At 38.8% G+C, this 21,339-nt stretch overlaps 1 protein-coding gene across 23 annotated transcripts in view; it reads right to left on the bottom strand.

The window, feature by feature from the left end:
* Positions 1-21,339, bottom strand: part of CNTLN (centlein) — a 275,279-nt gene that overhangs the window by 128,469 nt on the left and 125,471 nt on the right. For 21 of the 23 annotated variants that reach the window (XM_032675070.1, XM_032675063.1, XM_032675068.1 and 18 more), the window contains 2 exons: positions 17,862-17,995; positions 6,795-6,957 (listed from right to left, as the gene is read on the bottom strand). The exons of the other annotated variants lie outside the window; for them this stretch is intronic. In XM_032675070.1, the coding sequence (XP_032530961.1) occupies positions 6,795-6,957; positions 17,862-17,995 (297 nt within the window). The remainder of the gene's footprint in view (positions 1-6,794; positions 6,958-17,861; positions 17,996-21,339) is intronic. 23 annotated transcript variants of the gene reach the window in all.

Here is a 21,339-nt window from a genome sequence, read left to right as displayed (position 1 = left end):
TGTTTTGTGGATTAATGAGTGCCTAATGTTTATATTGGATTATTTTGGGGTTTACTGTTCATTTCTGACCCTGTTCAGAAGAGGCACTACAATTAATCACATTGCAGTGAGCACATTCTAAAATACAAAGACTTGCACAGCACGATGAAATAGGTCTATCATTAATAAAGAAAGTCAGGTGTGGAGAAGCATTGTAAAATGAAGATCAGATGATTAGAGAAAGAACATTGCATAGAACAGCCAAAGAAAGAAAAAATATTGTAAATTATTTATCTCAGAACTAGTAAGCTTCACAGAAGAAATGAGTGGAATCCTTACTGTACCTATGTGAATGGTTATACCTTACCTGAATGTCAACAGGACATGAGATTTACCCAGTGAGCTTGGTAATCCCCCAACAAAGTTATGAAAAAATATTTATGTTTACAAGATAGAAATAAAAAGGAAAATATTTAAAATAATTCTTAGTAACATTTTATGACACTTGGTATTTGAAAAAAAAAAGCATTAGCAAGTGACACAAGACTGCTCTGCAAAAACTGTTGCACTGACTATACTTTCAGAATCTCTAAGGCATTACAGCTGCCCTTTCTCTGACAGGTAGCACAGATTATTGCAGGTGAAGTTACTTAAAAACAAAGGAGAAAAGATTAGAAGTATCTGAAATCAGTACACTGTAATAAATTCAGTTTGTATGACACAAGAGCATTATTCATCAGTCAGAAAGGGTAACTTAGCTGAATTGCAAAAAAATAAACTATTCTGTATTTCTTAGCTATCCTAACAATTTTCTATATTGATTTACCTGATTTCACCAGAAAACACTTTTTGGTACACCTTTGAAGAGTTACTTAAAACAGAAAATGTAATGCCATCAAGTAACCTAAAAATATCAAATTAAAACCAGGAATTCCAGAACCAAAAAATGGAACTCTAATGCCTGCTCATATGCAATAGAAAACATTTTAGAGCCTGATAATGTGGGATGAGGAAGTACTACTGATATACATTAAATACATGTTATGGCAAAATTATCTTAGATCAGAGCAAAGAAAGCTGAGAAATTCCAACAAAACCTAGCAAAACTAAATAATTAACCCATGCTATTTATTGTGTGGTGTGGTATGGTATGCTAGCCAGAATCATAGTGCAGCTGGAAAAAAACCTGCAGAGTGAAACAGCTGAAACAAATGACCAACGCTAACAGTATAGAAGTGTGCAGGATTTATTTTAAACTAGGTTTAGATGGTTCCTGTGCACTACATGCCAGCTAACAGCTGGGGCATACTTTTCAGTTCCAAAATAATTTCCAGTTCCATACTCCAAAAAGCATTTAGTTAATACTCTCATTAATTTTTCTGTGGTATCAACTAAAGTACAGGGAGCAGGGCCATTTAGGAGACTTCCTTCAAAATCTCCAGTGAGGAACTAACACTAAGGTAGATCCATCAAATGAAACATAACAGTAGCCATATATAAGCATTGGGTACAGAACAAATATTCTCCAACATTAAATGTTTTATCTAAATGCTCACACCCTAAAAAAGTATATTACAGAGACCTGAGTAAATAAAATCATAGAATCACTAAGGTTGGAATAGACCTTCAAGATCATCAAGTTCAACCTTTGACCAAAACTCATCATGTCAACTAAACCATAGCACTCAGTGCCACGTCCAGTCTTTTAGGAACCCTAACCTACAGTAATACTGACCATATAGTAATCACATAAATTAAAAAAAAGTCAGTCTAAATTAAGACATACTAAAACTATAATGGAAATTATCTGTGGTGGGGGGAAACAGTTTTCCCCCTGCAGTTATAAAATGGTAAAACCCCAGGGGGTGGTGACCCTTGAAGTTTTGAGGTTTTACCCAATGAGTGCTTCTGCAAAATATAAACATATCACAAGCAGAATGGAAGAGAAGGTAGTGGTTGTAGGAGAAGTAGCCATGTTGTAAAAGCCACGAGGAGTGAGGGCAGGAGCCCCCCGGGGGGCTCTGGCCCCCCCAGCCCCGGCTGGGGGGGCTGCAGGGACTTGGAACAGCGTAATGCTGGACTAAGTACCTGTGTTTGAAAGCTAAAGAAGTTTTCTCCACCATGAGTGAGCAGAGACAGAGCAGAAGCAGCGTCCAGAGATTGTGGCTAAGAGCCAAGACATAACTGAAGAAGCAGCAACAAACATGCAGCCAAGGAAGACACAGAGTTGTCTGAGAGAGCTGAGAGAGAGAGCCAGCAGCAGAGAGAGCACAACTAAGCTCTACAGAGACAGAGTTGGGGTAAGAAACTGAACCAAAAACCCCAAACTCCTTTTGTGACCTTTCCTAAGTGGAAAGGATGGACTCCTACTGAATGAAAGTCCTATAACTGAAGCAGCACTGCAGAAAAGAGCTGAAAAACTCAGGCGTCCTGGAAAGTTGGACCAGGACGATTAAAGGAATGCAGAGGGGGTGACCTTGGTCCCCCCTCACCCCTGCTGCCAAGCTAAGCTAGCAGCCTGAGACAGAGCACAGGAGCTCTGGTAGAACTCTTGAGGCAAAGACTTTCAACTGAAAGCTGCCCGAGATGTTCTGACTCAGGGGTGGAATCCCCTGAGGAAGGGACCTTCATGGGGGTCTTATGCCCCATGATATGACGTGGTGACGCAAGTTTTGTCCCTGCTACGCAGCCCACGGAAGAGAAGACCCTCACTTTAGACGATGGGCCACGAGGGCTTGGATACGCCCTCGTGTGTACTGGCAGAGATCCAGATACAGCTGCTGCATGAGAAGAGTGATAGAGAGAGACTGCTGCCCTAGAGAGACTGCTGTTCTGAGAGAGGAAAGGGATCTTTTCCTTCTTCCCTCCTGGACTTTTATTTGGAGGGGAGAAGAGATTTGATCCATTGTAAATACTTTTATGTCATGGTAGAGATAGCTAAGATTGTATATAATGTATTGTAGTATTTATTTGTACAGTCATTGTAATATATAATCCCTTTCCCCCATTTTGAGTCTTGTATGGTGTCTGGAAAAACCATCTCACACTGAGTTGAGATGTGGGAGGGGGTTTGGACTAGGGAACTGGATTTTGGAGCTCTCAAACCATGACATTATTATAGCACCATTGCAGAAAGCCATGTTACAAACCATGCTGTTTATGAGAACTTGAAAACAACAAGGACAGAAATCTGCTGGTAAAGCTCTAGGGTGTAGCTGAAGAGACACTCCAGACAAATGGTACATAGCCCTTTCATGATGTTTAGTTTTATTTTATTTATAGATTATTAAATTTTTTTTCCCAAATGCTTGAATATTCTGCAGATACCAATCTACACCACTACACACAGGAACTACTGTACACTAAGAGTATCAGTACAGGGCTTTTCAAGCATGAAAATCAACACCTCTGAGTCCACAATTTAACATCACCCTAAAAGAACCAGAGTTTACCCAGGATTTATTCGGCTTTAGCCTACAGGCACATCTGATGCCAAAATTTACTTGCTAGCATGTGACCAACTGTACTGATGTTTGGTATACAAGAACAAAGACTAAGCTAATTAACACACTTCCCAACAATAGAAAACAGTATCTGAGCTTGAGCTAAAGTATGTGAATCTGTTGAAGATCTGAGTTCCTCACAACTTTAATATACAAAGTGGACTAGGAAAATGATGGTTTACTTATTACTGATGTGGGTGTCACCATATTTGACCAGACAGATAGTTTTTCTCTTATCATGTGTGAAAGAACTTACGCTTTTCATTCCAATATGCGTAAGAACCTGCATTGTTACTGCCATTTACAGATTTGTATGGGTTTAGTTTTTATTTTGTGAATTTGATGCTGCTTACATAAAAATTAACACATTTATGTATTTTTAGCTATGCTTAAAAGTTGTTGCAGTTACAAAACATACTGGACATGGTAAAATTTAACCTTAATATGGTAAACACAGTAACTTGATGTCCTGATTACAATTTTTCAGGTTTGAAGGAAAGCAAACTATCTCTACACACTGGCACACTAGCAAAGCCAACTAAAGGTACAAAACTAACATCTGAAAGTATGTCTTTCATATTTTTCATCTACTTGCTGGTGCACTTGATGCAGACTTCCACAATACCTCATAATTGAAAACTCTTACTGTGTTTTCTAATTATACCAAAAATCTAACTATTGAACAATGTTTTCTTCATTACAGACTTGCACTATACCCTTATCCACAGTATTCTCTATTTGAGAGCCGAGTTCCAGGACATGAATTATCATTTCTCACTGAATGACAAATTACTGGAATATTTCTGCTCCACTAAAAGGGCCTTCCATTGAAAGACTTAATCAGTGTGATTAACATAGGTCCTAAAGGTCACATCAGATCAAGTGAAAGTACTGCATTATAAAAACAAGGGCCTTAAATTGTAAATTTCAGAAAACTGTGATAAGCTGGCTAAGGACTTCAGAATCTCTTCTTGTCTTATTATCCCTAGTATTGATTGAAATCTCTCCACCTTGAAATTGTTGGTGAGGACAAATCTATGGAGTCTCATTAAATCCAGCACAGGAATGAACTCCCCAGAGCATCTGGGACCACTAAAACAGATGCTATACATTTTAGAAAAATATTCTCTATCCTTGAGAATGTGAACTACAGCTGCAATATGAAATAGATACCAATTTGTTTCCATAAAAGCTCTAATGTAAAGGAGTTACGTAGAACACAGTATCCTTAAAATCTGCACTTAGAGAAAAAAAAAAAAGCAGTATGTAAAGTCAACGCAACTAGATAAAAGAGATTACAGATCTTCACGCGCTGCTCACTATAACTAGACTTGGAAGAGAATTTGTGGTCTTGACTGGATTTACACATAATCCAGTGTAAGTTTATGACCTTTGTCAGGTTTATTAGAAAAGTTTTTCTTTTTTCACTGTTTCATACTACACATTAACATCAACACAAAGATCTGTTCTTCTCAATGGTAGACTGTTAAAATGAACTTGCAATATGTGAGCCAACCACACTACCTAAGCGATAGCATATACTGCCTATCTGACCAGAGAGGTCACTGATCTTGTGGTAAGGGACAATATATCACAGGATGTACATGCTGATAGGCTCATTGCCATTTGAAGCAGTAGGAAAATATTCCTTTGTGACTGTGTTTATGGAGTAGCTGACACATCCTTATCTAGCTGTTGCAGCCTGCATATTATTAATACAGGGAAGACAAACAGAAAAAACATTTGTCTGCAATAGTTTGCCTTTCTCATTCAAAGGAGAAAATAGACATTTATATTACTTCTATAGATACTGAGTTTTCCAAATGCCTGCTGTGACTTCAGTAGAACTGTGTATCTTGTGACTTGAAAAATGCATATTATTTTGAAGCAATTACAGTTGGGTGTTTCATACAGTTCTGATCAGAAATACAGAACAGGATTGCCATGATACAAAACAGAAATACAGAACAGGACTGTCTGTTTTCCCTTCCAAAGCTCTAAACTCAATTTGCCACAAACATTATAAATTCTATTCCACTCTGACTTTGGGAACTTCACTTCTCCTTTTTTTACTTCTTTTTCTTTTTTTTTAACATATTTACATATTACCTACATTCTCTCTTTTTTTCATTCTATAATTTACTTTGTCTGCCCCAAACAGGTAAACTCCTGTTGCCTCCTAAATGTTCTGAAACACCTGTTGCTTGACTCGGTTACTACTGTAATGTATGAGAGACTTAATGTCTGTCATCACTGCAGTCAATAGTAAACTGTAGAGCTTTGTAGGGTAGGGGATTTTTTCTTCCTTTTTCTATACAGGAGCTCTTTATGCTGGTATTCCACAAAAATTTATAATTCCACAAAATTTATAATGCAAACTGCAGCACACAGTACAGCATTAAGTACACAAAAATGTGCTGGGTGCTATGAGCTATAAAATGCTAATCAAAAACATCTTTAGAAACCCAGTGATTCTGGGTTGACTGAGACCTAGCTTCACAATTTTATCACAAACTGCACACTCTAAGTAAGATGACAGAGGAAGACACCTTTTTGGGAAAAAGCACTGGCAGTACACAATTTGTGAAAGTAGTCCCAAGATGGTAAAAGGTGTGTAAAAATTATATATACAACTTATTACTTGTCTTCTTCCTTCTCAGTGTTTCTAAAAAGGAAGCAAACGTATCTTCCATATTTCTTATAAACTGAAAAACAGATCCATATAACTTGGTAACCTAAAAGAAGTTCTGAGTAGTGCACGTGTGCCAGCTCAACATTTTCCCTGACAGTCACCAAAAATATGAAACTGGTCTGTAAGTGTAAATATTTTAAAAAGATACTATAGCAACAATTTTTCCAGTTAATTTTGATAGAGCAGGTTTTTGCATCTTAAATCACTAAAATTATTTGTGATTCACACAAATACATTGTTTACAAGTAAAAGGAATTTCTTCAACCAAACTAAGAAAAGCAATTTGGAGAATTCAGTAACTAAAAGCTCCTGTCCTCCAGTAGAGGAAGAAATAAACACAAATAACACAAAATTACATAAAGAAATTTATATACTTAGCAACTCATTCCTATTTTTCTTCAGATGCAACAAAACCTTAATTTTTAAGGCTCATCAATCCAATGTATGCACAGGTATGTAATTGAGTCAATAAACTCTGCTACTCAACCATATTTTGCAACAATAAAAATATAGACATATAAAGGATACAACACTACAAAGTGCTTTGGTTACTCTGTCCACTGATATTGTACAGATGGATATTAAAATGAACCCTGTGATCATAAAGCAGAATAACGTACTTTTTGATATAATGTTATTTCAGCTGTGTGAGCATCTTCTTGGTCTTTCATTACTTTTTGTGTATTAGCATTGAGAGCCTGAACCTGCTTTATCAGCTCAGTCTGCTGTGCTGTATATTCAGTGTTTTGTCCACAAAGATTCTGCAGCTCCTGTAACTCCTTCCTGTGCAAAAAGAGCAATAAAAAGAAATTCAAAAAAAGAACAAACTCCATTAAAAAATTGTATTCAAATAACTTTACTGTAGATAATGAGCTTTCTATTTTCATTTATTTTTTCTGCCAATTGCCTTGCAAACACTAGAAGTTACATATAAAATATCACACGCTTTTGAGAAATATCTACAAAGCAGTTTAGGTTCAAAATGGAATGCCTTTCAATTTCCCTCTAATGCATTAACTGTTCTAAAATAAATGGATTTTCACTACTGCATTGTTTTCTAATCAATATTCAGTTAACTCTTTAGCAGTGTCAAAATGTAAAATATGTAGAACACATTGACTGCAAAATAAGTTTAATTTTTTTTAAACTAGAACTATCAGAAGGAAATACAAGTTTTTCTTAACTTTCAGAGTATGTTTGAAGCCAGTCTCTTTTCTGAAATGCATCTGCTCCCTAGACACACAAAGTACGTTTGCTGATGTCATGGTTTGAGATAGCCCAAAAATCCAGTTCTCTACCTCTATTCCCCCTCCCACATCTCAACCTAATGTGAGATGTGTTTTTCCAGACAAAACACAACCAGACTCAAAGTGGGGGAAAGGGAATATATTACAGTGACTGTACAAATAAATACTACAATACATTATATACAACCTTAGCTATCTCTACTATGACATAAGTATTTACAATGGATCAGATCTCTTCTCCCCTCCAAATAAAAGTCCAGGAGGGAAAGAAGGACAGATCCCTTCCAGTCTCTCAGGGCAGCAGCTTCTTCAGAGTAGCAGTCACTAAGCAGCAGCATCTTCTAAGGCAGCAGGTTCTCTCTCTCTTCTGTCTCTTGCAGCAGCTGATAGCTGGATCTCTGCCAGCACACACGAGGGGGTATCCCCCTCAGCCACTCGTCTCTCCAACGAGGGGTCTTCCGTGGGCTGTGTTTCCCAGGACAAGGGCGCTATCACCAGGTCATATCACGAAGCACAGGAGGTTTTCGCGACAGTCCTTATCTTCGGGGGACTCAGCCCCTTGCAGAGCTCCTGTGCCCTGCCTCAAAGATGGCTGCGAGCTTCTTTGTAGCTTGCAGCAAGGGAGGGCCTCAAGGTCAACCTTCACACACCGTCCTGGCTGAGCTCTCAGGACGACCGAGCTTCTTAGCTCCTTTACTCCATCTAGGACTTCTAATCAGTAAGAGTCCACCTCCCTCCATTTTTGGAGGGATCTCCAAGGAAGTTTAGGGGAGTTTTACAGTTCTTACCCCCAAGCTTTCTCTCTGTAGAACTTAGTTCTGTTCTCTGCTGCCGTTCTTTCTCTCTCAGGTTTGCAGAAGTTCTGCCTGCTTTGCTTCACGGTTGTTTTGCTGCTCTCTTATCTTTTGGCTCTGTGCTGCCGCTTCTCCTCCGGTCAGTGCTGGTCTGCTGCTGCCGTCTCTGCTCACATTGAAGAACCATCCCCCAACTCACAGCTACAGACACATAGTCCAGCTCAACACTGTTCCAAGTCTCTGTAGCCCCCAACTGGGGCTGGGGGGGGGGCCCAGAGGCCCCGAGGGGCTCAGAGCCCCTTCCTCTCGTGGCTCACAACATGGCTACTTCTTCTAACCTAAAACTACAACTCTTCTCTTCCGTTTGGTTGTGGTATGTTTACATTTTTGCAGGAGCGCTCATTGGACAGAATTTCAAAACTTCCAGGGGTTTCCACCCCTTGGGGTCTACCACTTTTCTTATCCTCTGGGGGAAAACAAAGTCCAAACCACTACAGCTGATAAATTATTTTTTGTCTACACGTACAGCATACTGCAACAACCACAAGCAAAATAAGCAAAAACTTCAGTGTGTATTACATAAAATAATAAAAAGTTCTATGAAGACAATAATAAGAATCACACTGTAATATAACCATAGGATAAAGCTACTAATCAGCCTGCTTGAAAATTTAACTGTACTGCTGATGGATTTTCTAAACTAAGAATGAAGATCAGTAACTCTTACTTATTATAAACGATGATTAAAAATTTAAAATATTTTCTGTAATATATATTAAAAGTTCAGATAACTATTAATCCCTATTTACATATTTTATGCTTAGTTCGCTTTTTAATTCACAAGCATATCTTGCAGACATACAGATACTGAAATATACACTTAGCACTCCAACTAATTTTCTTCCTTACTTCCTCAAAGAATTGTGTCTGTAACCTCCAACACATAAGCATCATCTTTGCGCCTAGAATAATTATTTACAACAGGAGTTACCACTGCAATTTTATAATACTGCTGAGATGTCCAGGCAAATATTAGCGTACAAAAGGTAAGCAGAAATACCAACTTCATTGTGTTTTCCAGAGAAAAAGCAGAATGACAAAGAAAATATTTTAAGGGAACTTTCCAAAAAACATTTCTGAAGACCTTTGTCACTATTTAATAGGATGATAATACAATAAAGATACATCTGAATAATTACATAAGAATTTAAATTACGTGGACCACAACAGGACAGTCAAACAACTTAATTTTGTTAAAATGCACTGTTTAAAAAAGCCTGTTAACAGACCAACACAGGACGACACTTAACATGCTTACTATGCTTACTAGGACTTAACAGTAAGTCCTACTGTTCTTCATGAAATGTAAAGTAGTTTCCCAAAGCTAACAAGGGCAGAGGTACATTAAAGACATTAAGAAAACCAAAGTACAACTGCAGTATGTACTTCATATGTACTAATTTAATTCTGCTCAGAAGCACAACAGTAGAAATAAGAACACAGTGATATATCTGCACTTTCTGGCAGCTGCACAACAGGCCTCCAAACAAGCAGTTCAAGTAGAAATGACACATCTTTTCACTGCAGTTAAAACACAGATTATATTAATTTTGCACCGGTTCTCCTATCAGATCGTTTTGTTGTGGAAGGGAAAAACATGGGATAACACTGAATCCTCAGATACTGCTGGAAATGTTGGCAGTAACTATTGCCAAGACCAGCCTGCTATATTGCTGCTCCTTAATTTGTATGCAAACATCAATGCAGTTATCCGTGTCTGTCACCCGAGAATGCTCAGTATTATGTGTTCTGCCCACAAAGTGTATTAAGGTCAATGGGAATATTTTTTTGTTGACTTTTATCAGGGTTTGAGTCAAATCCTTAAGGGGAGAGGATAAGGGGGAAAGCTAAACCTTGCAGTCACACAAGAACTGCAGCACAGTCAGAACACATTAACATGTTTGCTCATGTTAAATCCAAGGATTTCCAAGTGTAAGGAAACTGTCACCACCCTTATGACACATTTTAAAAATCAAACTTTATTTATTCAGATACATACTTTACCTTGCTTTCCTCTTTAGTGAATGAGGCACTATTTTTACATTACAAATCAATGGGGGATCCTTCTTTTATTTCATTTTTACAGAGGAAAAAGGAAATTATGCTCATCCTACCAGGAATTATTCAGTACCAATGGTGCAATACAAATAAATACACAGAATTAAGCACCTTTGACAACAGACAGGCCAATTTGATGATGGGAGCTTTAAACTAGGAACGGTAGGGGACAGTCATGTTGATGAAATAACAAGTGAGGAAGCTGTGGCCTGGGCTGGCAAGCAAGGGACACAGGTAAATATGGACAGAAAAGACCATGTGAGGAGCATCAGAACACTCAGGGAAGACTACCTCCACCATATGCACATAAATAAGGGAGTGCTGATAGTATGGGGGAGGCTCTTAAGGGTCTTTCTGGGAAATAAACACAACTGCGTACCCATCTGAAGTTGCTGTTCAAATGCACACAGCACACCCCCACGGAAAATCTCTGGAGGAACGAAAGATCTGCAGGGCTCATTGGGATCATAGAGACAAGCTGGGACAATTGACATGACTGAAGCATGGACATGCATGGATAGAGGTTCTTCAGGAATAACTATGTTCAAGAAGAAAGGTCTGGGAAAATACCAGCAATCAACCATACCTTAGTCCTTGGGAAGGTGATGAACCACATAAAGGACAAGATAATCACTGGGAGTGGTCATAAGGAAATAACGCCTAACTGGCCTGGTAGCCTTCTCCGATGAAATTACTATCTCAGTGGATAAGGGGTGAGCAGTGGGTGCAGTGTGTTTTGATTGCAGTAAGGCTTTTGACATTGTCTCCTATAAAATGCCCATAGACGGACTGATGAGGTACAGGGTAGGTATAAGTGGACAGTTAGTTTCCCTTGAACCTGGTAGAACTACCAGGTTTAAAGAGTTGTGATCAGTGGCACAAAGACCAGTTTGAGGCCAGGCACTTGTGGAGCATCCTAGGGGATAACACTGGGGCCACCGCTTTTTAACATCTTCATTAATGACCTGGACAATGGGACAGAGTGCACAGTGGCAACTTTGCTGATGACACAAAAATGGGGGGTGTTAATTGTTTCAACAAATGTTTGTATAGCCATTGAGAGAGTCCTTCACAGGCTGGACAAATGGCCTGAAGTTCAACAAAGACAAGTACAAATTACCAGCCCTGGGGAGCAATAACCCCATTTAAAAGCACAGTCTGGGGACTGACAAGCTGGAAAGCAACTTGTCAGAAAGTGCCCTGGGGATTCTGGTGGACACCTGACTGACCATCAGCCAGTGATGTGGTCTTGTGCCAAAGGCCAGTGACATCCTGAGCTGCACGGAGAATAGTGCTGCCAGCAGGGGGAGGAAGGTGATCCTTCCCCTCTATTCAAAAGTTTTAAGGCACATCTTAATGCTTGTCTGATTCTGGGCTCCCCAGTAAGGGAGAGACATGGAAATCATGGATTGAGCCCAATGGAGGACCATAAAGACAATGAAAGTATTGGAGCATCTGCTGGGCTGGGAAAGGTGGGGCTGCTCAGCCTGGAGAAGGGAAAGTTCAGAGGTATACTATCAAGATGTATAAATACCTGATGGGAGTCTAGAAAGAAGATGCAGACAGACTTTTCTAAGTGATGCACAGTGAAAGGAAAAGAGTCAATAAGCACAAACAAAAATCAGATGAAATTCCAGCTAAATATAATAAAGTGGTTTTATCCTTTAAAAGTGGCCACACATTGGAAAAGACTACCCAGAGATGTTGCAGAGTATCCATTCTTGGACATACTCAAACTCAATTGGACACAACGATACTGGATAGCCCTGTTGTAGCTGATACTGCTGGAGCAGAGGGCTGCAGCTGTGTAACACTCCAACTCTGGGAGCTGCAAGCTCATGGGCCCAGTCAGGAGTTTTACTTTTAAATATAGATATAGAGTTCTTTAATACCTTGAGATAGTATCAAGAAAATAAGCCACAGACTTGTTCCCAAGGGGTTTCTTTATTAATTTAGGGGAGAAAACAAGGGAACGTGGCAAAGGTTCAAAAAAGGCACTACACAAGCTAGACAAAATGTTCCACCACAATACCAATCCACCACATACTAATCCACAACACTTAAGTCAAAACCCATTCCCTCCATCTCCAAGCCACCCAAAGCATCAAAAAAGGAGCAAAGAAAGAGAAGCAGAGAGAGCAAAAAGAGAGAAGGAGAAAGAGGGAAAGAGAGATCATATAGCTACCACTGAGACTTTGTGGAAGATCAGCTCTCACACATCCAAGTGGCAGGGCCATGACACATGGCAAACATATGCTTTTGTTTTTTTCTGCTCCGGATCCCATGGCCAGCCCCCCCCAGCTGGGGTCTCTGACCCACCATCCACTCTGGGGTTCTAGGCCAGGGTGAGGGGCAGTGTCCTCACTGTCCCTGCCAATCTGTGGCTGGCTTAGGGGCTGCAGGAGATGTGGTGCATTGTAGTTTTCCTGGGCTGTTTGTGACTGACAGTTACTCCGGGGCTTCCTCGTGTGGGTTCCAGGGGCCTGCCATGAGGGATACGACGGCACCTCACCTCCATGAGTTTTGACCCATCCCTTCCTCCTTCACACACACACCCTCCCACCCTCCTGCCAAGGTGGTTCTGACCCAAGAATCACTGATCTAGTGTCAACCTGCTGGGGCAGCAGAACTACACAATCTCCACAGCCTCAGCCACTCAGTGATTCTGTGTGATTCTGTTACTACTTCGCTTTGAGCAATTTGCTCAAAGAGAGTATATAAAATCAAGCCCATGATAATCAAAAAAAAAAGTTACAAGATAAAAATTAATTTCTGATCAAAATATATATTAACATGCTTACTCAAAGCAGTGAACTAGTAAACAACTCTACAAGACAGACACCTGCCTGGCATGTGTCCCCAGAAAAATCATACTCTTTGGTGAGCATGTAGAGAAGAAACAATCAAAAATTGAAAACTGAATGCAACAAAGGTAATGAGCTACATCTAAAATATAAGTGCCTATATATACAGCCATATATAAGTATACATAGGCATCTATAAGTACATAAACAGAGATATAGAAATATATACATTTACACGTAAAATATATAAATTATATGTGAAAGTGTATATACATAGATACAAGTAGGATATGTGTATACAAACATAGGCACATATTGATAAAATGTTTCAATATACTGTAACTCTAAACAAACACAAATTTAAGAAAAAAGCCACCACCAGCAACAGTATTTGAAAAAAACCAATATTCTATCAGCTAAGACCCAAACTGAAGCGCTCCTTAAGTCTACTTTTTCCCCATCATCCCTACACTTCCCATAAACAAAAAAAGTATGATACATTGAGAGCATTTAAATTCATTTAACAGTGAAATCACTAGGTAGTACTGAGGAATTAAAAAAATACCTCTCTGTCTCCAATATAATACCTCAAGATGAATACAATGGGAAATGAAGAAATTTACAGAAATTACTGTACTCTTTGCACAACAATAATCAGCATGGTATAAAAAAGTCAGGTCTTTCTTAAGTCAAAATAGAAGCACTACTAAATTATTTCAACCACTAAAGTAAGATGGTTGTTCCAATATCCTTAGTAGACTTTGCTTTCAGCATGGTAAGAATGCTACACAAAGACAGTAGAAACCGGACTGCAGAGGGATTCAAAATATTTGACACCTTGTCCTCACAATAAGTATTTTAAAGTCATTACTATTGTTAAGGGTAGGGACAGCTTTGGTACTCAAATCTGACAAGAGTGTGAACTAAGGGGGAAGAAAACCCAATACTACTACAAAAGAAGTACTTGGAAAATCATCAGGGATACATTTGGACTATGTACTAATCAAAGGAATAAAGTCATGGCCCACACTTCCACTAAAAATACAGGGCCAAGAAATTCTAATTCATTTTAGAATAGAGCTTACTATATTTGCAAACAGTTTAACATTTTCTGGATACCTGTGACAGCAAGGCTAAAGTCTCAGTGAGTCAAGGAAACCTCTCCAGTTTGATGTTCAGAGTTCCACCAGAGCTCTGTGTCAGTGAGACTCAGACCACCAACTGCTCAGATCAAAAAGTTCTAGATCCTGCAGTTAGCATAATTTTAAAACAAAAATTACAGAGATGCATTGAAATTAATCTTCCGAAACAATGGGCAAGATTTTATATTCTTTGAGAACATGAGAATGGAAAGGCTATCAGGGACTCTAAATAGATCCAGAAAATCTGTACTGAATGCAAACATGAAAAATATAACCAGGGAATGCATTTCTCAACTAGTTCAGGAGTTTGAAATTAAACCCAGTGAGGTCAAGGTGTATTTTTCTGGATCTGCCTATGCTCCCTATGAAGGAAGACAACAAATGAAGGAAGCCTGTCATGGTTTGAGATTCCCAAAATCCAATTCCCTAGTCCAAGCCCCCTCCCACATCTCAACCTAGTGTAAGATGTGTTTTCCAGACAATCACACGAGACTCAGAATGGGGGAAATGGAATATATTACAATGACTGTACAAATAAATACTACAATACATTATATACAATATTAATTATCTCTACCATGACATAAGTATTTAGAATGGGTCAAATCTCTTCTCCCCTCCAAATAAAAGTCCAGGAGGGAAGAAGGAAGAGATCCTTTCTACTCTCAGAAGCAGCAATGTCTTTAAGGCAGCAGGCTCTCTCTTCTTTTCTTGCAGCAGCTGATAGCTGGCTCTCTGCCAGCACACACGAAGGGGAAATCCAAGCCCCTCGGCCCTGTCGTCTCCAAGCGAGGGGTCTTCCGTGGGCTGCGTTCACCCCAGACAAAGGTCGCTCCACCACGGTCATATCAACGAAGCACAGGAGTCTCCGTGACAGTCTGGTATCTTTAGGGGATTCAAGCCCTTGTAGAACTTCTGGCTCTGATTCCAAGCTGCTAGCTTCTCTATAGCTGCAGCGACGGAGGGCCCAAGGTCCACCTCCCACACATTTCGTCCTGGCTGAGCTCTCAGGATGACTGAGCTTCTTAGTTCTTCTCTGCAGTGCATGTCGCACTTCACCCCTCCCTTCTAGGACGTGAGGGGTTTCCAAGGAGTTTGAGGGGTGGTCTGGTTCAGTTCTTACCCCCAAAACTCTGTCTCTCAGCTGCTGTCTCTCTCTCGGTTCTCCTTCCAGGAGTCCTCTCTCTTGCTGCACGCCTTTGTTCTTTGGTTCAGTTCCTATCTTTTCTGGCTCTTAGCGACAATCTCTGGACGCTGCCGCCGCTTCTGCTGCTCACTCACAGTGGAGAAAACTTATTTAGCTTCCAGCTGCAGGCACCTAGCCCAGCTTTATGCTGTTCCAGGTCCCCGCAGCCCCCATTGGGGCTGGGAGGGCCCAGCCCCCAGTGGGCTGCTGCTGCTGCTGTTTCTCGTCATGGCTCCTACAATATGGTTACCTTCTTCTACCACCAAACTACAACTTTCTCTTCCGTTCTGCTTGTGGTATGTTTATATTTTGCAGGAGCACAGATTGGTTCAAATCTCAAGTGTCACCACCCTGGGGGTTACCACTTTCTTAGCTTCAGGGGGAAAACCTGGTTCAAACCACTACAAAGCCTGTTTCCTTCCTTTGTTCTTCCAGAGTTTGTTTCTAATAATTATGACTGTGTTCCTCGTCTGTTTTAAAAAAGGAGGAAGGTGGGGAAGGTAGGAAGGCAGCAGACAGGGTGCCGTGATTTAAGCTCTGGTGGAAATCAAGCACCTTGCAGCCACTCTCTCAACACCCGACCCCTGACCCAGGTTGAATGGGGAGGAGAATCTAAGTAAAACTTGCATGTTGAGATAAGAACAGTTTAATAATTGAAAATAAAATAAAATAAATAATTATGGTAAATAATAACAATAATTATAATAAAAAGGAAACAAGTGATGTACAATGCAATTGCTCACCTGACTAACGTCAGGTCCCCCTTTCTGAACCCAGGTCAGTCCCCTTTCCAGGTAACTCCCCCATAGTTTATATACTGGGCATGACATTCTATGGTGTGGAATATCCCTTTGGTCTGTTCTGGCCATCTGTCCCAGCTGTGCTCCCTCCCACTGGCAGGGCATGGGACAAGGAAAAGAAAAAAAAAAAATCCTTGACTTAGGATAAACACTACTTAGCATAAAAAACCTGCATCAGTTTGTTATCAACACCATTCTCATTCCAATAAGCACTGTCCAAAACACAGCTCTATAACAGTTACTGAGAAGAAATTAACTACACCCTATCTAAAACCAGGACACAAGGAGACAGAGCAGTGGGGAGAATAGAGACATTTGCAAATAAGGTCTTTTTCAGCTCCAGTGAATAGCAAAGAATACAACATTTTGAGACATTTGAAGTTCAATGATTTGGCCAACTCAGACTATCGTAAATCGAAACCATCAAGCAGTAAATTTTCTTACCTTAACTATCCAACCTTAAAATGCCTTCTTTGCTGTCCCTAGTCCTCTCACACATATATATACTACTGAGAATAATTTCTACTAGCCCATTGCTGAATTTCACAAATTTCATTGACTGCCTCTATCAGTACAATTTCCCAATAAACTTGCCTATTTTTATTGACTTTTTGAAACTCAACTGGTATTTATTCCTTTTAAACATGAAAATAACAATATATCATTTTTCTTGCAGAGATTTCAACAAATACTAGGGTAACAATTAAGGTCAGATGCATCAAAAATATTTCTTGGGGCTTTTTTCCCAAAAACACTTAGATACTGACTCCCTATAGAAAGATTATTTCTGCCTGGAAAGCAAAGAGAAGTATCCATACCAATGATTTCTACATCCCAACTGCAGCTCTTCAGGTATAACCACAGTTTGAAGGAATATTTAAGGGAATATTATTTGTCTAACATAGAAGCGAAGTACTGTGTATGCCTGTGAAACTAAGAAGTGAAAAATGGACAATTTCCTGACAATCCACCTAACGTAACTGATTGTCTTGTGCCATTACCCTCATTCTGAGAAATTCAGTAGTCTAGTCAATTCATACAATTCATTCTGTCCTTCATTTCTTTTCCAAAACTCAAATAAGGTAGCACTAATCTTACAGATTCAGTGTAAAGAAATAGTGTGTGAGACTTAAAATAAAGTTTAAGTCACCACGCTTTAAACATTTAGCACAGGCCTATGTAGATTTTTGCTGACTTGTCAGATTTGACTCTCATTAGAAAGTTAAACTTAGGTTTAAAGCTTTTCCAAGTTCAGGGCATTTAGCCTCTCTAATTAATATTTATGTCACCAATCATATTGTTAGTTTGTTACTTTCAGTAGAGATTGGTAGTTCTCTGACCCAACGCCAATTACAGAAGTGTACAAGTCTATACCTACTCAAAAACAGGTAAAATAGACCAAGTGTCAAAATATATCAGAGTTAGTCTACATAAACTGGTAGTCTCTCAAAAGCCTTACATCCTGTGGAACAGAATGATATTAAAATACACTGTTGCACAAAAATACTTCTAATGCAAGATACTGCTTTGTAAGTGGAACAGTAGCCTTTTCGAGAAGATTCGGAATTGAAGGTAATGAAATTATGAAATACTTACTTAGCTTTGATCACATCACAATTCTTTTGGAAGAGTTCTTCCTGTTTCACAGCTACCTGAGATGACAAGTTACCGCATATACTGCGTAACTCTTTTATTTGTTCTCTTGCCTCTGCTAAATCAGTTTTCAAATTCTGCAAAGAAAGCATTTTAAATGCATTGAAAATAACGTATAAGAAACAGTTAAAATCTACTATGCATGTCATCTACGGATATAGATATATGGCGTGCACGTACATGAACACATTTACTGTGGTCTAAGCAAGTACATAAATATGTCTATACGTGCATGTATGAAAAACATGAAATACCAGAAAAAAAAGGTGTATTTCAAATTTTAGTTGGCCATCTGTCCTTTAAGAAGTTTTCCTTAACTCTATTGCTGGTTGTGGAAGGAGAATCCTGAATCAAATCTTTGCAAAATAATAGTACCCAATTTAAATACTGAATTGATAAAACTTTGGTTTTTAAGTAGAAATTCCTTAAAAAAAAAAAAAAAAAAGCGCAGCTTTACTGTTTTAAGCTCTCCAAAAAATTCACAATGATGTGCAGATCAACTAAGAAACACAGATATAGATTCATTTTTGAGACTGCTTAAATCTTGCTCTGGTTTTGCACTGCTAATTCAGTGCAAGGAATAGTTTCTTCAGGAAAAGAAATACCATACAAAAAAACTTCTGGAAGTGCTCTGAAAACAATGCAAGCAAGTAAGAGTTTGCCTTTTATCATAAGCCTTACTGTATAAGTTAGCAAACTGTGAAAGTGTATACAAGAAATATAGTAGCAAGGCAACTTACTCAAGCAAGACCTCAATCTCTACATAAACCTTGCTAGAGTTCCCTCAGAAGAGTATATCAATCCTTAAGAAGCTTCATATGACTATTCTCCACAGAGTGTTTTGAAGCAAGAATGGAAATATAAATATTACAGCAATATCTAGAACAGATTTTGAGAAGGTGGCAACAGTCTTAGACCTGCTTTGGTATTACACTACTCACAGATGAAATCAATTGTTCTCAGTAAGGCAAATATTCCAGGATTCATCAATAATTTAAATAAAAACCCCATAGTAGAATAGCATCCCTAATCTAATGTCAAGAGTATATTAGTTTTCCATTTACATATAGACTTAGTTAAAGAGATAAAAAATGCACATTTTTCCCTTTCAGCAATGATGCTTCACATATCGAAGTTATCAAAATGGTTTTTTAACTGAAAAGTAAATAATTAATTGTTTCTCTTTAAACATAAAAAATGGCTTATACATATTTAGAAGTATCAGAATGTACTACAATAGAATTCTTTGAACTTGGACAAGAATTACGTCCTGCTAGCAATAGTAACATGGATGTGAGGAAACAGCAAAATTCACAAGTGAATGACATAGGAAAACTGTTTGCTTCTTGATAAGTCTCAAGCTATATATCTGATGTATCCAACTAATGAGCCATCATTCAATCTCAAAGGCTAGTAGAAAGACTTAATTCTTCCTTGAATAATGGAAGATTTCAGAATTATAGGAGATAGTTCACTATCAACACATGAAATTTTTGAAGTGTACCCATCATTCATTGCAGAGTACAACAAAAAGAATAGGTAAGAAACGATCTGGCCATAAATACAACTTAAGAAGTCATCTAATGGCAGAATTCAAAAACAAAAAAAAAGTATCTTTCAGTACTTCACCTAATTTGTGACATATATAACTTCAGATTTTGCTTTCAACTAAGAAACAAATCAATTCAACCTTTTGAATGTATTTTGAAACCTTGAGTTTTCTGGAAGCATTACTGAAAAACCAAACCATGAAAACAGGGATAGGGAACAACTGGTTATGCAAATAGCTTAGGTACTGAAATATCACACATTGACATACAAAAGCTATGCTGAATACTGAAATCAGAAATCTAAGACTGAATCATAGAACTGTTAGGGTTGGAACGGTTAAAAGTTCACCTAATCCCAATCACCCCTGACATGGGCAAGGGACACCTTTCACTAGACCAGGTTGCTCAAAGCCCTGTCCAGCCTGGCTCTGAACACTGCCACACATGGGGCAGCCACAACCTCCCTGGGCAACTTCCTGTTCCAGTGTCTCACCACCCTCAAAGTAAAGAATTTCTTCCTAATACCTAACCTAACTTTCCCCTCTTTCAGTTTGTACCCATTACCCGTTGTCCTATCACTACAGTTCCTGATGAAGAGTCCCTCTCTGGCTTCCCTGTAGGCCCCTTTCAGATACTGGAAGGTTGCTGTGAGGTCTCCATCCAATCTTCTCCAGGCTGAACAGCCCAACTTTCCCACCCTGTCTACATAGAGGAGGTGCTCCAGTCCCCTTATTGATGTTGTAGCCCTTCTCTGGACTTGCTCCAACTGTTCCATATCCTCTTATGCTGGGGACCCCAGAGCTGGATGCAGCACTCCAGGTGGGGTCTTACCATAGCACAGTAGAGGGGTAGAATCACCTCCCTCAACCTGCTGGCCTCACTGCTTTTGATGCAGCCTAGGATATGATTGACTTTCTGGGCTGTGAGCGCACATTGCCAGGGCAGGTTGAGTTTTTCGTCAACATCATATTTTCAATCATGAAACCTATAATGTTTTACACTCAATTTTTGAGTATCTTCATTTTTAACATCACATGGAATTGATTACATTGCCTTTTTGTTGATACAGTAGCCAAAAAGGTTCATTACCTAAACATGCAGACTGAAAATTTACCTAACACAAATTCTCATAATCTGGGTTTTCAAATTAAAGTCCATTTCAATAGCACATACAGACTGTTTAGAATTCCATCTTTTAAAGCGTATTTAAAAAGTGCTATTTAAAACATAATAGGTCAAAACATCAAATAATTCAGTTATATGAGAAAGAAAAAGCCTATTTATAGAAGACACAGTACGAGACACAGTACAAGAAAAGGTGAATTCAAAAGAACTTCAAACATGAAAAGCATAACAAAAACAAGGCATGAGGCAGCACAGTTATGCACATTACAGACTCACTAAGAATTAACACTAAGGTTTTCTACCTGTAGCTTCAAACCCTTCAAAAGTCACTTTCAAAGAGAGTAGCTTTGTTTTCATGGGTTTTTTTCCCCATAATATATTATGACAGAAGAGAGTAATTTTTCAAGCTCCCATTTCAATAAAACTCTCATGGCATAAAAATCCCAGGCTCCTCTTGACAGAGATGGCTGTTTCTTTCAAAGTTCCCACCTTCAGACTTTAGAAACTTTAAAAAGAACTGTGCTAACTAGAAATTAAAAACAATCAAATACCAACCAGTAACCAATTCCACTATCTTTTAGTCACCTCCACTTAAAATCTGACAGTCTGACTTCTTTTATCTACATATAAAGCTTTTTTGTGACTTGAGTTTGGTAAAAAATACATTTTTCTTAATATTAAACAACAACTTACGTAACCTTCACCCAAAGAACAAAATAACTCAAAAGCCTAACTGATTCTTAGAT

The sequence above is a fragment of the Chiroxiphia lanceolata genome, chromosome Z, assembly GCF_009829145.1.
Source record: "Chiroxiphia lanceolata isolate bChiLan1 chromosome Z, bChiLan1.pri, whole genome shotgun sequence".
Classification (NCBI taxonomy): Eukaryota; Metazoa; Chordata; class Aves; order Passeriformes; family Pipridae; genus Chiroxiphia; species Chiroxiphia lanceolata.
The sequence above is the reverse complement of the archived record's forward strand: the minus strand, read 5'-3'. Positions and strand labels throughout refer to the sequence as shown.